This window comes from Prinia subflava, chromosome 22, assembly GCF_021018805.1.
Source record: "Prinia subflava isolate CZ2003 ecotype Zambia chromosome 22, Cam_Psub_1.2, whole genome shotgun sequence".
Taxonomy (NCBI): domain Eukaryota; kingdom Metazoa; phylum Chordata; class Aves; order Passeriformes; family Cisticolidae; genus Prinia; species Prinia subflava.
This window is the reverse complement of record NC_086268.1, coordinates 6551618-6568748: the sequence shown is the minus strand read 5'-3', so window position 1 is coordinate 6568748 and position 17131 is coordinate 6551618. Positions and strand designations below refer to the sequence as shown.

The 17131-nt window shown below is 48.9% G+C and overlaps 1 protein-coding gene across 6 annotated transcripts in view; it reads left to right on the top strand.

The window, feature by feature from the left end:
- Positions 1-17131, top strand: part of ARHGAP32 (Rho GTPase activating protein 32) — a 239395-nt gene that overhangs the window by 203792 nt on the left and 18472 nt on the right. For all 6 annotated transcript variants that reach the window (XM_063417974.1, XM_063417972.1, XM_063417971.1 and 3 more), the window contains 2 exons: positions 13686-13788; positions 16600-16744. In XM_063417974.1, coding sequence (XP_063274044.1) covers positions 13686-13788; positions 16600-16744 — 248 coding nt within the window. The remainder of the gene's footprint in view (positions 1-13685; positions 13789-16599; positions 16745-17131) is intronic.

Below are 17131 nucleotides of genomic sequence, written 5' to 3'. Positions count from 1 at the left end.
GAATGTAAGCTTTATTTGTGTGTCAGTGATTAATTAACAGGCATGTTAAACCCCTACATTTCTATTAACTCAGTACCTTTGTATGATTCACACAATTTGCAGTGTAAATCCTTCATCTGCCCTTTCCTTGGATTTTGCAGGATTTACAGGAATTAACTGAATATTGTGTTCCCTCACAGCTGACTTTTCCTCTCTGTTCAGGGTCCCTTTTCCCTCCCCATCAGTTCAGGGAGGCAGAGGACAAAACCTCTCCATTCCAAGGAAAAAATTACACAACTGTTACCACTCTTCCTGGGATGAGCTTTGATTTCACAGGGCTCTTTCCTGCCCTTTCTCTATGCCATCTCCAGTCCAGGTTCCTGCAGGTGCTGAGATGCAGCCAGAGCACTCGGGTGCTGTCCCATCTCCCCAGGCCAGGCCGTTCCCATCGGAAGCCCACACCCAGGGATGTTTGGGAACGCAGCCTGGAGCAGCTGTGGGTTGTAGGTGGTTTGCCTGGGAGCTAAGGCCATCAGGAAAGCAGTGATGGGATCTGTTGGGTGCCTTTGCAGCAGTTTTCTTGTGCTAGAGCTGGCCATCTGATGTCTTCCAGCTTTTGTGTGCAGGCAGAGGGACGTGTGGGGCAGAAAACGACTTTCTCTGTTATAGTTGTTTTCAATGAATCTTCAGACTCCTTTTTCATCCAAATGCCTTTTGGAAAAGGGCTGGCAAAGGGCAGGGAGCCATTTCTTGCTCCTTTTCCAGCTGATTTGGTGGTCACAGTGATATGCACTCCCTCACCTGACATAAAAGTGTTTCACTACCAGCTGCTGCTGAGTTTGTGCTTGTCTTTATGGAGTCAGAACTGTGACCAGGTTTGCTGGCTCGGCTGGAACCAGCAGAGATCCTTATTGGGGCTTGAAAAGCACCAGAGATGGTTTGAAGTCAGGAACAGACAGTGACCCATGTGGAACTGCATCAAGAGTAGGTAATTCACTGCATGGGCTCTGGAACAGGTTTTATGTGCATGCTGTGGGAGCACTCCTGGAAGGCAGGAGCCATGCCAGCAGAGTGAGCTCAGGGATGGGAAGGAGGGAATTCCCTTTCATCCCCAGCCCTCCTCCTGTCCGATTTCATTAGGCACAAGTCAGCAATGGCCAAAGCTTTTCCCTGCCCTCTGTGCCGACTTCTTCCCCTGGCTTCATGGGGTGGTTTATTTAGCAAAGACACATCCTGAGCTGAACTAAACAGCCTTAATTCCGCTGGAGGTTCTTGTGTGACAGTCTTTGGGATCTCTGTCCTTGTCCTGGTCTCTCCCCACTGTCCCACACATAGGGGTGGCACTGTCTGGGCTGTGCTAATGAGATCCCTCAGCTCAGGAGTCACCAGCTGCTTTCACCCATTATTTAATAACCCTTTGCTAACTCCCTGGAGTGAAGCAGATCCAATTTGAGTGTTGCCAGTAGGGGCATGGCTCTGTTTCCCACAGCAGGATTGTTGTTTTCTGTGTGATTCAGCTCCCTGACCTGTATTCCCAGTGACGTAATCCCTGGGATGGGGCTCGTGGAGACGTTTCTGCATCCCTGTGAGCTGAGCTCTGCATGCACAGCATTTTAAGATTCCTTTCTCCTGTAGCATTACTGTAGCTCAGTTGTGGAGCCTCTCGCAGTGCTGACCTGCTGAAAGGGGCCTGAGGTGCATTAAAGAAGCTGCTTCTCATAATCACAACATCAAGTGCTTTTTCCAGGAGCTCAGAGCACGCTCTGTGTGTGGTACCTGCTGGTGATATTTTGGAATCACAGCCTAGAACATGGGAGTTCAGAAGAATAAAAAGAACCCAATACATTCATTGATTTGTTTAAGCTTGTGTTAGTTTTATTGGGTCAATGTCCAATCCCCAAAAATATTTATCAGGGCTGAAGGAGCAAATGCCACTGTCCCTAGTGATTGCAGTGAGTGCCAAGGCATCATGTGCACCTCAAAAATGCAATATTGAAACAAACTGGAATTATAAGAATTTTCTTAGTTACCAGCTTTGTGAAGATGACAAATTTTCAAGAATTTGCTGAGAAACAACACGAGCAACCCAAATTCTGTGATCATGAATCTCTGAAACTGAGTGGAAAGCGGAAGGAGAGAATAAAAGAGATAAGGACAAAAACTGCAATAAGTGTAAGATATTTTTAATAAACCCTGCACTGAGGCAGCTGGCTCAGATTGCTTAGCCAGGAGAAGAATGTGTTGGCTGTGTACCCAGAGGGGATTTACAAACACAGAGGTGATGTTGCACTTACTGCAGTACCTTGCATTTCTGTGGGCTCATAAAGTAATCCCTCATTCTGCATCTCTGAGCTGCTGTTGGGAGGAGGATAAGTTTGGCATGGGATGCACAGGAGGAGAGTGATGCAGGAATGTGCCCTGGTTTGCTGTTAGGGAGCAGGAGCCCTGGGATGCCATCCTGCAAAGGTCCACATGCTGCACTCGCCAAGTCCTGACCTAGCAGAGCATTTGTTGTGATTATCTGAGTTTTTGGGATGGGCCTGTGCTGAGGCCATGCCCTCCCTGCTGGAAGGTTCCTCCCAGGCTGGCGGGACAGAACCTGCAGCTCTAAAGATCGGGATATGATGTGTCTGTGCCCAGGTTTCTCCCTAGGGAGGGGTGTCTGGGGAAGGCAGGAGGAGTGCAGCAACAGGCTGGTGGTGCTGCTGCCCTGGGGAGAATGTGGCTTGTCATTCCCTGAGTGTCCTGTGTGGAACTGTGCAGGAACACTGAGCAGCTGCAGGGAGGGAGGTGAGGATTTAACAAGTGTTTACAATAACAGTGTGAGGGATGAGCAGTGCATCCTAAACCATCCTCTGTTTCTGGTGATTCGTGGTGGGGATTGTGGTGAGTGCTGGGCAGTGTCCTGGGGGTTGGTTTTGGTGTGCTTGCTTTTCAGTCCCAGTTTGGTTTGTGCTGACACTCTGAGCTGTCCAAACAGTGCTGGAGCCCTTCCAGGGTAGGAGTTACACCTTCATGAGGTGCCAAGCAGTCCTTCCCCAAAGGCTTTTGGAGGTGAGGGGAAGGAGGGAAGGACGCATTGCTGTCCAGTCTCTTTGGTGAGGTTCTGAGTCATGGGCAGATCACAGGATTATTTTTCAAAATCATCTGTGCTCCAGGCTGCTTGGGAAAGAGGGAATTGGGAGTCGTAGGGCTCCTGGGCATGGGGCTGGGTATGCAGAGGTGTGTTGCTTCCAGTGTTGCTCCTCAGCAGTGTCCTTTTCTTCTCTCTTGTCACATGTCAGCACTGAATGATGGGCTGGGACCTGCAGGAGTAAAACCAGTTTTGATCTGAGGGATTTTGGACTTCTCTGTTGGCAGAGCCTGTGGTAATTCTCCCTTCAAGTATGTTGGTTTGCACAATATTTCTCCAGTCAGCTCCAGACACCCCGTGGAGCCTGCCTGAAGAGTCCTGTCTGCATCCCATCCAGTGCCTTACTCATCTCTTGGCTCCTGCTGGGCTTGGGATACTTTTCTGCCAGGGAAGCGTCACTTGGCAGCAGACCAGGCTCAGCAGGGAGTTGATACTTCTCCATTGCCCTCAGAAGTGTTCCCAGTTGGGTTGGTGCAGTTGCTGCCTGCCTTGCTGGTTTGTTTTACAGATTCACAGGGTATTCCGAGTTGGGAAGTACCACAGGTATCATCCAGTTCAGCTCCTGGCCCTGCACAGACAGCCCAACAATCCCACCCTGTGCCTCAGAGCTTTGTCCTCTGGAGCTCTGGTAGCCTCGGGGCTGTGCCCATTCCCTGGGGAGCCTGGGCTGTGCCCAACACCCTCTGGGGGAAGAACCTTTCCCAGTATCCAACCTAAACCTCCCCTGGCACAGCTCCAGCCATTCCTTGTGTCCTGTCACAATTTTATGGAGCTGTGAGATACAGCAAATCCACCCCAGTCCTTGACTCCTGAAAAGACCTTTTTCTTACTTCCTCTGTAGGCAGAGATTCTTTTTTTTTTCCCAAAACTTTTCTCTCTTGAAGGAAACTAAATAGAACTTAAATTTAGCCCGATCCAAATTAGCAGGATTGTGCTAGCAGGGGATGTTGGTGGAGTGTGGGAGCTGGTGGAATGCTGCATTGCAGCCACTGCACTGCACTGTGCCCTGGTTCCTGCCTCAGAATGTTTGCCCAGAGAGCTCCCCACAGGTCCTTGGGGTGACACCGGCAGGGGTGTGGGGGAGCTGGGCTGCAGGAGAGGCAGGGCTCAGGCAGCTGGGCATGTTCTTGATAAGCTGATGGAGGGACAAGGGTCAGATGGAGCCACAGTGCCCACGGGGAGCCCAGGCAGGGCTGGGCTGCTCTGGGGGGTGGGATGGGTCAGCACCCAGCAGGAAGGGTCAGCAGCTACCAGGGAAACGCCACCTTGCCGTTCTGCAAGGGAGGGATGCTTGAGCTGCAGCACATGAGGGGTTACTTTACTTTTTATTCAAATACTGCTGGGCATCATGTGCTGGGATTGCTTGGACTGCAGAGCATGGAGACACCGTTTTTTCTTCCATCCAGAAGTTCCTGTCACCTATCACGTGTTAGGAATGAGCCTTTCTCCCTTAGCAGTTTGACTGAAACACAAGCCAACCCTGGGGTTCCCCAGTGAGGTGGTGTCACGGATTCACCTCCAGAGATAATCCATCATACAACAGAGGATTTTGTAGGCTAATGGCACATGCCATTGCTTGTACCTCTGTATGCCTTTGTCACATTCATACATCAGCAGCTTCCATCACTGGAAAAGATATATTCACAAATGGAATTTTTAATTGACAAGTTTCCTATAGTTAAGGATCTATACATGATTTTTTAGTTTTTATAAAATACCCATGCTGTGTGGTCAGCAAGAGGCATTGACTTCTGCTGAAAATGTAAATGCCTACCAAAGACAAAGTTCACTGATCAAGACTGATCTTGCTCTATGTCCTTCCTGTTTTTCCAGTTCTCCTCATTTATTCAGAATTAACTTGGACAGGCAGTAGAATTAAATAAAAAGCAAAATGGAAGCAAATAGCAGAAAATAGGGGATCTGCATCCCTTTGTAGACTGTGCAGGGGCAGCAAGGGTTTGCCAGGGATGGTTTTATTCTCCTGTGCTGGTTCTGATGCTCTTCAGAAAGGTCCATAGCAGCACCTTGGGGATCCTGGTGACACCATGGCTCGCTGGGGGTCCTCTGGAGTTATCCATGCCTTAGAGCTATCCCCTCCCTGCAGCTGGGTGCTGTATTTGCCTCTGGTGGTAATTTATGGCAGAGTTGGGTATAGAGGGAACTGTTACTACTACAGAGAGACACAAGGAACGAGATCTTGGCAGCCTCTTGGCTGGGGTCTCTGAAAGCCTGGTTTCCCTTAGCTCAGCCACAGGTTTGGCAATCTCTGTCACCCCTTTGGCTCCTGCTATTGATGTGAGGAGCCCCTTCTACTAGCTCAGAATTGTCGTCATAATAAAAGGCTGCCTGGTTGGCTTGGAATCTTTGCCACCCTGAAGGAAGCCTTGATGGGGAATTCAGGACAGCTGAGTCTTACAGATGAAGTAATTTCAGTTTTTCTTGCTGTTTTAAGTCCAAGAGAGTGAATGTAACCAATTCTCACTCCCTGTTATTGCCCTGTCCCTGTCCTGAGGGAGCTTTAAGGTCCCTTCCAACCCAAACCTGTCTGGGATTCAATGTTCTGATGACTCAGGTGAAATCCCTGCTCATGATGGCTTTGCTCCAAGAATTTCTCTTTAGAAAGACTTCGGAATATTTGCAGAGCTTCCACATGAAATAGACCCTCAGTTTTTACCTGCAGGTCCCATGGAGCTCTGTAGCAGCTCAGCAGCCTTGCCTGTGATTGCCAGGTATGCTTGGAATTGTTATGCCTTGAATGCTGGCAGCCACATCAATGGGTTTGTTCAGGCAATAACATATTGTTCTGTTACAAAGGTTTATTGAAGTGTTGGTTTGACATTTCCCTCAGAATGGTGACATTGGCCACAGCCATTCCAGCAGGGGGAGGGAATGTTGGCTCTGGATGAGGCTGGGGGTTGTGTTAGATGTGCTCACTCTGGGAATGAACCCCTGGGGCATTTTTGTGCTTTCAGCAGGTATTTTCAGACTATCCAAGCTGACAAGTTTGGATGTGAACTGAAAAGTTTCAAACGTCCAAGCAGGTTGATCTCTGGCATCCTGCTATCCCAGTTTTCCTTCTGTCTCTATTTTTAAGCATTTATATGCCTAAAGCAGTTCATGATTAGGACACAAATCTGAGTTCTGAAGTTTTTGTTGCAATTCTCTTTCCTGCTGAGACATTTCTTGTGTGACTGTGCCGAGTCCCTTAAAGTCCCAAGTCCTTTATTCTTGTTACCCAAGCAAGTGGAGATATCTGGAGGTGATTCACCTTGTCAACCCCATTCCAGGTGTTTTTTTAAAAAGGGGATCCTAACTTCTCCATTGCACAGCAGGAAAAACAATCCTTACTCATCCAGTAATTTCTGTAATGCTCTCCTGGGTATATGGGCTTGGTTGTTTATATATAGAGCTGCAGCACACAAATCAGGGGTGGATCTTGTTTCCTGACAAGGCCACCTAACTGGGGATACTGGAAATCCTTCTGCTCTGCCTCCCTCAGTAGTATTTGTGTATCTATAAACAGTTTTCTGTTACGCACTAAACAAACCCTGGCCTGTTTCAGCATTTTCACGTGCACCTGAGTCCCTGTGGCACAGAGCCCTGTGCACACATGGTGAAAGATGGGAAAAGGTTTTAAAGTTGCATTCTGGGGCAGGAATTCTGTTGGACTGCTGTGGCTTGATGTGGTGGTTTGGCAACCTCTGAATTCCCAGGTAGTCTTAGCCATCCCCTTCCCTCCATCCTGCTGTCCTGACTGTCCCTTTTTTAATTTAATTGGCAGTATGTTGAAACCAGGCAGCCTCAAACATGCCCAAAACAGTTTCCTTTCAGTATTTTCTGATTTAGGGTAATCTTTTAATTCAAAATCAATCTCCAAAGGACTGAGGCAATCAATGCTGCACACAGAATTCTGGCCCTGAGCTGGAAGCTCAAACCTGTCCCTGCCACAAATTTTTGGCTTTGGGGAACTTGTTTGTTATCTCCCATTCCATCTCCAGGCTTGTACAATCAAACTAATAACCCGTATCTGCCCCCAAGGTGCCACAAGGTAAATTCCTAAGACCCAGGAGGTACTTGGGAGATTACAAGTGGGATATAAATATCAAATAGTATTTATCTTAGTGCTAGCACAGGTTGGCAGGTGACATCCAGTTCTGAAAGTCTGTAGGAATTATGTAAATTTTACCTGTGTGTTCCCCCTGTATTTATTGTGTTCCTTGGGTTGGGTTTGCATCCCAAATCTGAACATTTCTGCTGTTGAGCTGTGGCAAGCCAGAGTGCTTTATGTGGCTGAAGTCCCCCTGGATGTGGCGATGAGTGTCTCTGCACACCCAGCCTCATGGGACATCAAAGGCAGATCCAGGAGCCTGGGAAAAAAGGGAACAGTTGACCCAAATTGGAGATGAGTAGAGAACTCCCCTTGCTGCAGATGTGTTCTCTGCTGCACAAACTAACTGGACACAAGTTGATACTTGCAAAGGCCAATAGTTTTGAACTATTTTGGGCAAATTTCCAACCACAACAGGCACTGTTATTGCTTCACCATCTGCCCTCCGAGTTGCTGGAATTTGAGATTATTGGATATGGGGTCAGCATTACAAAAGGATACATGGGATCCCTGTGGAGAATCCCTTGTTTGGGGGGACATCCTTGGGGTTGCTGGGCAGGGAACACAAGCCTTTGCTGTTAAAAAGGACCCTGTTTGTCTCTCTTCTTCTCCCTTGCCCTGCCTGCAGCTGCGAGGAGAGGATTCTTTGTGCCTGAGTGACCCTGAGGACAGCCAGGAGTTGAAAATTAATTTGCATTTCGAAACACTATAGCTGTGAGGGGAACAAACAGGAAAAATGTCACAGTCAGTACAGGAATTGCTTTTGCTCTTATCCTGCTGCTCTTAGCACAGGGAAAACTTTCCCCCCTCTCAGTTTATTGGAGAGAGTGTAATTGGTCTAAATAAAAAAGCTCCAGCACTATGGCCAAATCTGAGTATTAGTAGTGTCTTGTTGGATATTAGGAAAAATGTGTTCACTGAAGGAGTTTTCAAGCATTGGAACTGCTCAGGCTGCCCAGAGATTTAAAAGCTGTGGGGTTGTGGCACTTGGGGACATGGTTCAGCCATGGCAGTGCTGGGAGAGCAGTTGGACTCAATCTTAGAGGCTTTTCCAGCCTTCATGATTCTGTGATATTTTGTATTAAAAATGATTCAGCCTGAGCCCTGTGAGCTGTGTGGGTGCAGCCTGTGGTGGGGATTGTCTGTACATCCCCATCACAGATAGTGGCAGTGAGCATCTCCTGCAGCCCTCAGATTCCAGGCTGTCCTGGCACAGCCACAGGAACGTTGCTGATCTCCCAGGACCTGGCAGACGTGGCTATCGACCTGCCCTGTCTGATGCAGCCCAGGGGCATTTATGTTCCCCAGGCCTGAACTTTGCACTTTGCTTTCCACAGTCCTGGCGGAGCTGCCATAAAGGACAGTTCCAGGCTGAGGAAGCAGAGTCCGGTGCTGATCCTGCTGTGAGCCCTGCGTGGATCAGGGATCCAGCTCACAGCCTATGGTCCACTCTGCCATGGCTGCACTTTCCCAAGTGCAAAAGTCACACTCTAGATAAGAACTGTGTGCATGTGACCAGGGACTGGGGCAGCTTGGACTTTATACCAGTGTGGATAATGTAAATGTGGCTCATGAGGGACAGGGAATGGAAGGATCACTGAATCCCAGACTGGCTTGGGTTGGAGGGGCCCTCAAATCCCACCCATCCCACCTGCTGGGACACCTTCCACTAGACCAGGTTGCACCATCCAGCATGGCCTTGAGCATCTTGGAGGGGAAGGAAAGTATCTGTTTGGTTGGGCTTGTATTTCTCATGGTGGTTCAAACGTGAGGACAGGGACTTAGGAATGAGACAAAAGTGAGACAAAAGTCCTGAGAATAGGGTCTTTTAAAGTTTGATGTTTTTCTGAATGTGCTGGGGCTGGTGGGGTTGGTGTTCCTGTGGAATGACATGTGAAGGTACAATATTGTGTGATAGGGAGCTCCTCATGCAACAATAAGGAGAAAATCCTTAACCTCTCTCCTCTGCTGCCTCACACCTTTGTGTAACTAAAGTGGAGGGAAGAGCTTCAGAAATGAGAAGTTTAAAAGTCACAGGCTGAAATATTACAGGGTTTTTACTGTTGTTTTTATTTTAAGGAAATACTTGGACAGTTTTTTGGAAACTGGCCTTGATGATCTTAGAGGTCTTTTCCAACCTTGACAGTTCTGAAACTGAGTTAAAATGGGAAATTACTGGACAAAAAACAACTGTATTTCTTCAAGAGGGGATATTCCTTGTTAGGTTTTTACATACTCCTGCATTAATTGCAAGGAAGTTGGGATTTATTAGCTAATTCCAGATATCTGGAAGTTGTCAATCTTGGCCAGGCACAGAATTCCAAGAAAGGGGCTCATCCTGCTGCAGTGACACTGTGCTGTGCTGGGTGTGTGTCCTCCTCTGCTGGCTTTTCCCTGCCTGTCCTTCCCAGCTGTTCCCAAAGGCATCCTGGACAACCAGGGCTGAGCTCCTGCACCTGCATTTTATCTGATGGCTGATTGTTCCAATTTCTATCCTGGTGGCTCAAAACAGCCTTTATCCCTCTGTACTTAGGTCTGGATTTCCCATGTGCGTCCCAAGTCTGCTGGCACTGGGTGCTGGTTGTCACCTCTGCTGAGGCGGCGCTCGGGGCAGTGGGTTTGCTGTGCTCCTGGAGGCTGAGCTCCCTTGTGGGTTTGTTACGTGTAGAATTCAGTGAGGAGCAGCATTTTGGGTGTTCTGGGCCATTGTCCAGCCCCAAGGCCTGGCCTATGGGACCTGCACCCCACTGCTGTTTCTTGGGAAAATGCCAGTGCCAGTGGGGGGCTTGGTGGGAGGTCTCGTGCCCCAGGCTGAACAAACACTTCTGGTTCCAGTAACGTGCAAATAAAATAAAATAAAATAAAATAAAACACAAGCAAGCCTCCCAAATCCCAGAGAGGGAACATTACAAAACATTAACAAAAAACCAAAAACCCACCCAACAAGATGATAGTAAAGGAAATATGCCTCATGTGAGGATGAATCAAAGTGTTTTTCAGAATGAAAACCATAGAACTTCTGCTTCCTCTTAATGGCAGAGAATTAAGCAGTTAATGAGCCCTCGGAGATGCAATAAACCTTTCAAGCCAGCTGAGAGATGCTCTGGAAGGGCTTGAATTTATTCCTTTGGCTGCTGTGATGATGAAATGTGCTGGGGTCCCCTTCGGTGAGGCATCCACATTGGTTCAAATCTGGATTATGGTTTGGCATCTGGAAGCCAAAATCAGTTCCTGAACTGAGACGTTCACCTGCAGGGGAGGGATTTCTGCAACAGATGGACATAAATACCTGAAAAAGTCACAGTATGGTATCAGAAGCTGCTGTAGGTGATGGTCTGGGCACACTTGACATTTGCAAAATTAAGTCTGGGATTGTGCTGTCCTCCTGTCTTTTCCTTCTGAGGGGACAGTCACTATTCCCTCCATGTATGGTTGTACATCTCTAAAATGGGTACTAAAGGGCAGAAGAAGGTTAAAACACACACCCAATGGCCAGGTGTCATCTTTGTTCAGAAATCTGAAAAATGAAGTCACTATTCCAGCAAAGACCCCTCAGGTACAATTTTAGCCCTACTTGAATTTCAGTCCCTTTTCCAACCATGCAGAATTCGCCCAAAATATCCGTGGTGCTGGTATGGTATATTTAGCCTAAAGAACAGATCGTCCTGGTAACCAGATGAGGAAATGCTTGGAACAAGCCTGCTGGGATCTTTTCAGGGTATATTAATTACTCTCACTGTGCCCAGGCTCTCCCATGACAAAAGAGAACTTGAGGCTGCATTGGTGCTGCAGCCCTCGCCTTCCCTTGGGCCCCCCTGTCACTCCAGGTTTCCTGCTGGGAATGGGGCAAGCAGGGAGAGTGCTGTTTATTTATCTGCCTCTTGGTGTGTTTTCTTCTTGATTTATTTGCCTGTTTATTTATTTGCGTCTTGATTTACTTATTTCAGTGGGTCCTGCTGGTTCCAGGGGACGCCTCCTGTGGTTGCAGTATGGATCATTAAGGTCTTTGGGATTTGCATCTTTAGGAGATCTTGCCATAGCACTTCAAAGCTTGGGAAAACTCCTTTGCCCGATCCTCTGGGACTCCTGCATGCAGGAAATGCTGCTGATGGAGCCTCAGCCCTGTGCAGGTCACTGTGAGATCTGTGACCTCTGGCCCATTGTAGCGGTGGTGGTGGGACAGGCAGAGGGACATCCCACGGGGTCTTGGCTCAGGTGTGTGTGGCAGTCTGGGGTGCTCTTCTCCCACAGGACACAAACACCGCTGGCTGTGTCAGCATACAGAGCCTTGTCCTCGTCCTTGTCCTTTACTGCATGGGATGGAGCTGTTCCACCTCTGCTGCCCTGCACAGGTCACACCTGGGCCCCTCTCATCTCCCAGTGCTGTAGTGCAGTACAGTGCACACTTCAGTTCTTTCTGGCCACTGCGTGAGTAGGATGGAACTCCTTCCCTGTCCACTTCCAGCCTTAAAAACTTTCAAGAAGTGTTGAATGTTTTTGAATAAAGGCTTAAGTGTGTCCTCCAGAAATGTTTCTGAGACACTACAAGAATTCCAGGTCTTTTGTTCCACCTGCTCTGCTCATTTCTGTCATTGTGGGTGACTGATGGATGTGTCCCCAATGTGCTCTGGGTGTGTTCAGTGAGAACCTGTGGATACTGAAAACAAGAGTCAGCAACAGCAGAATACCAGTCTGTGTGAAATTAAATAATATAATTTTCTCACACTGGCCTGGGAGATTGCAAGGAGGAATCAAAAACAATCTTTGGAAGGTGAAAAACGGTTAAGGTGGAAAACTGTTAGCAGGTGGTGTTTTTCTAACTTGTTATTTACTTGGAAATAATGGTCAAGGGTCACTGTTCCGGGTGTCCAGTAGGGTTTCTTTTTTGAAATTGTATATTAAGGATGCTGAAAAATCTCACTCCATCTTGGAGATCAGAAGTCTGTATGTCGTTACTGCTGCTGTTCCTAATCAACAACGACAAGAACCTGTTTCCTATCCTAGCTCAGATGGTTCACCGTGTCTGTTGGTTCCTGAAGCCATCAGCTGTGGTCCTCCTTGGAGCTCACCAATGCTGAGGTAGCACAAGGCTTCACCTCCACCAGTTTTTGTTCCCAAAAAGCAGCACTTGGTTCCCAAGGCTCTTGGCTTAATGTACAAGGGCTCTGCTTGCCTCGAAGTCTGCCCCAACTGGAAAATGGTGAGAGCTGCTGTACATCCCTGGAACTGTAACACTGGAGCCTGCCTGGCTCAGTTCTGGCTGTCTCTTGGTGCCTTGGAGAATTCCAGGTGCAGGTTCCAATCTGATCCAGCTGAGCCTGTGACTGACGTGCTGCAGGATTTACAGCTTTCACCCCGTCCTGTGCTCCAGTGGAGAGCAGACATTCCCCTGTTCTGGGATACACCTGCTGATTTCCAGGGAACCATCTGAAATGAGCCTTTCCTCCAGCTGTGAGGGTTTGCTGCAGGCTGGGAAAGCAGCGTTGTGGAGGCTGGGAGGAGCATGGAGCATCCGAGTGCAGCAGCAGCAGTGGCTGGCAGATGGCATTTGCTGCGTGGTGTAAGGGGATTTGCCACATGACCTGCTCGGAATCTGTGTCACGTGGCACATTGATCAGACCTGGCACCTAAAGAACAGACTGACAGCAGCAGAGGAGCTGCTGCAAAAGGGTGGCTGGCAGAGGGATCCACAGGGATCCCAGCTTCTTCCATGAAGGTTTGCTGATGCTCACAGAAGCTCAATCCTGATTTTCTCTCTGTGTTCGGGGCAGTTTTACTGCCTTTTGTAAATCCAGTGATTTCTTCCTCCTCAGGTTTACACGGATGGACACATGGCTCCAGCACGGGATATGCATGAGCCTGGGAATCCAGCTGGAAGGAATGGGGTGGTGAAGCGGCTGCAGTATTAACTTGACACCTAATTATATCCCCTGGGCTGATTTTTCCATTCTGTCATGCCTTGCTCTGTCTGCACTTTCTGTGACTGTGGGATGCTGTGGAGCTCTCCATATCCACCTATCTCTGGCAGACATTTGGGATGAAATTATCAGTTGTAAAAGCTCTCCTGTTGGTGCTGCCAAAAGTAGCATCTCCCTGATGTTTGTATTTCCTTAAACCAAGCAGGGTAGGTTATTCCTGTGTGGATTTGAAAGATAGTATTTATTCCATTTTACATCTCTCTTGGAATGGGATCTCACACCACAGTTGCCATGCGAGTTGTCATGGGACCTGCACTGTCTCTGACCAGAACTGGCTTTTTTTGACCTAATTCATATCCTGCCATTCCCTTGTTATAGCAGGAACACCTCTGACCAGTTTCCATATCATTTCCTGAAGTTAAATTTCCTCCAGGCTTTCTTGCGTAAGGAGGAACTGAAGCCATGGCCCAGGTGGGAATAGTTTATGGCACCTGCCAAGAGCACAGCCCGAAGCAGGGCCTTACTAACCGTGGCTGTTGTTGTTCAGTGCCCCAGGTCCTCAAGAGCTGCACCGAGTTCATCGAGAAGCACGGCATTGTGGATGGGATATACCGGCTCTCCGGCATCGCCTCCAACATCCAGAAACTCCGGTAAGGGCCCGCCTTGGAGCCCCTGGCACAGGCAGGGGCACAGCCTGCCTTCCTCAGGCAGTTTCATCCTGCAGGGAGCTTTCCTTCAGGATAAAGTATCGGGATCCTGGTGTCACTGTGCTGTCACGTTTCATTTCTGCTCCTTCTCTCTCTGGGAGCGCTTTGGAGCAGCTGATGTTTCTCCCTGCTGCCTTGGGCTCCTGGCTTACCAGCAGTCAGTCGGGAATGTGCAAACGATGCGTGCCTGAGTCTGGTGGATGGCATTGCTGGGCTGCACAGGGAAGGGCCAGGAGTGTGTTCTGGTTAGGAGCTGTTCGCACCACAGCAAACTTCCTTTATTCTTTCATGAGGCTGTTTCCCTCCTGTCATTTGGTATGGAATGTTCTGTTGTGGAGCACTGATGTGCCGAGTGCATGTGACTCATTTCCAGCACTGCTGCTGGGCCCACAGTCTGCAGAGGCAGCACAGAGCTATTTGCCATGGGCAGAGTATTGTTTTTGTACCAGCTGTCCCCCAGTTCAGTGGGCAGGTTTGAGCTGGTACAGTGACTGTTCAAACCCTTGGATATTTGGGTTTGTTCTGGTTTAGATTAATCCTGTTTCTTATCCCAGTACATCCCATATTAAAAATCTAGTCCCAGGGTTTTGATATGCAGGATCCAAAGGCTCTGACTGGAGCTGTGACTGAATAAAACATTTGCCATTGCTTCAGTTATATCCCTTTATTCCCCATTTTGACATGTGCTGGACCATCCTTCTAATCTCTGCCCTAGTCCATATTTTCCCTTTTGTGTTGCCAAGACCATTTTCTCCTTCACTGTGTATCAAAGGTGCTTTAAAGATGGTTTTCTAAAACTGTAATGGCATCATTCCCTATTCCAGTGCAAAGAATGAAGTGACAGCCTGTTTTCCACGTTTCTGAGATGTTTCAAAGACAGAAGGAAGGGAGTACATGGCGTGGCTTAATGACACTGTCCTGCCCATGTAAATCAGTACACATTTTTGAGTGTTCGATGAACACAGGACACATCTTCCTGCAGCTCCCAGCTGTATAAACAGGGCATTAGGCTCATTCCAATGCTGGGGCTTCAGTATCCTTATGAATGAATCACTGTTCTTAGGTTTCCCATAGAAGAAGTGGATCTCCTGGATTTAAAGAGCTTTTTGGTTGGAGAAAAGGTTAGGGAATTCATTCTACGTGGGAGATTTCCACAGGACAGAGGCTGGCTCTTCAGTAGGGCAGTAGCGGCCTTTATTTGGCAGGTGGGCAAACAGCCACTGTTGATTTGGGATGTTGATCCCTGTATCCTGGTATCCTGGCTCTTTTTGAGAGCTGTGGAGTTGTTCTTCACCTAACAAAATCTTCCTTTGGATCAAAAGGAATAACGTGTAGTTCTGGAAACAGCCAGTGCAGTTCAGAGAAGGAGGGTTGAATGCAGTGGGGCATCCTTCTCTTCCCTCTTTATTCACTTCTGCAGGGGAACAGCTGATACAGTGTGAGCTTTATTCCTAGGAAAAACTACTGGAGTAGGGCAGGATAAGGGCAGGGAGTTTGAGCCAGGGCTGAATGTGTTTGTGTGGGGTGGGCTGGTGCCTTCCTGAGCTTTTCTCTAGAGCCAGGTGCAGGGAGCTGGGTTTCTGTCCCAGAAGTGAGCAAGGTGTCGGAAGTGCCTGTGGAAGTGGTGTGTGCTGGACACTGGGAGTGTGGAGAACTGAATCCTTCCTTTCCTCCTCTGCTGTCTCCAGGGTGAGGAAGGAATGGGCTGGTCACCCTTAGAAGGTGGGGGCCTCTTCTGCCCCTTGTCTGGGCAATTGAAGTGCTTCCCACAAGCAGTGTCCATGTCTGGGGATGGAAGGAGCTCATCCCGATCCCAGGAGGGCCCACTTGCAAACACACCTGGTGCCATGGGCACGTTCTGCTCCTCAGGCAGGGTGAGTTCAGGGGTTGTGTGACCCTCTGGGCACAACCTGCCAGCTTTGGGTGGGGGACAGGACAGGGATGGGCCACCACACCCAGCCCCAGCTGTGGTTGCAGTGCTGGCAAGATGAGTCCCCATGGCTGTGAGCAGCCTAAAGACTCTGGCAGGGACCCCGAGGTTCTCCAGCTCCCAGGGCCTGGCTCACCACCCTCATCCCCCTAGAGCATCCTGCTAATTGGAAACAGCATTTCCCAGCACATACTCCAGCAGCAAGCCAGCCCTCAGCTTTCTGAGCTCAGCTTTTATTTCATAAACATTGGTGACTGGGGTTTTTTCTCTCTCTGAAAACCAAGGGAGTGCTATGGGGTTTTCTTCATGCGGTTCCTGGCTGTCTTCTCCCTGTAGCAGAGGCAGGCTCAGCTCATCAGCTCATTCCCCAGGAATTCCTGCACTCACTGGTTTCCGTGTGCTGCCGATGGAAGTGCTGCTGGCAGGGCTTTATCACTGCCATTTCCAGGTGTTTGAAATGCAGAGGGACAGCAGCTTTCATCGTTCCTATGGGCAATCCCAGTCACAGCCCTTGGGAGTTAAACTTGTTCTTGTGGTCTTGGAAGATGTTCTCTGGAGACTTTGTGAAAAGCCCTGATGCAGCAAAAGGGATTGCAGCCAGTTGGCTGTAAAACTAATTGAAAATGCTTTATTAGGAAAAAGAAAAGTCTCTTTTTTGGAAAATATCCCCACTGACTGCCCCACAGCTGTGGGTTATATGTTTTTGGTGACTAAGTGTTTATTTTTTCCTGTAAATCAGGAAAGCCTTGCTGTAATTTGTGCTGGGTTTGATTTCATTCCTCCTCCTCAAACCCCTTCACCCCTTTCTCTGTTCTCATTGCCAGCCACGAGTTTGACTCCGAGCAGATTCCCGACCTGACCAAGGACATTTACATCCAGGACATCCACTGTGTGGGCTCCCTGTGCAAGCTGTACTTCCGTGAGCTCCCCAACCCCCTGCTCACCTACCAGCTCTATGAGAAGTTCTCAGTGAGTGCAAGGGAGATGTGGGGCACTTCCCCCTTCCGTGGGGCTTCAGCTGGTAGAGCAGAGAAATCCTGGAAGCTGGACCTGCCTTCCACACGCTTCCCTCTGTCTGCTCTGCCTCAGTTGGGGTTTCTTGAGCCATCAGAAGGGTGTGTCACCAAAATTCCCAGGCTGACACTGCTGCCCACACTCCTGATTCCACCCTGCCATTCCAGAAGGGGCTGGCAGTGCCCCAGGGTGTGAGGGGCCTTTTCTGTGTCCCCCTTAGGTTGCTCAGAGGTGCTTTTGTCCCCTGTGCCACGCTGTGTTCGTTCCACTTGTGGGGCCCCAGCAGACGGTCCCTGGCACACCTCCCATGCTTTGCAGGAATTCCCCTCTCGTTTGCCGTTT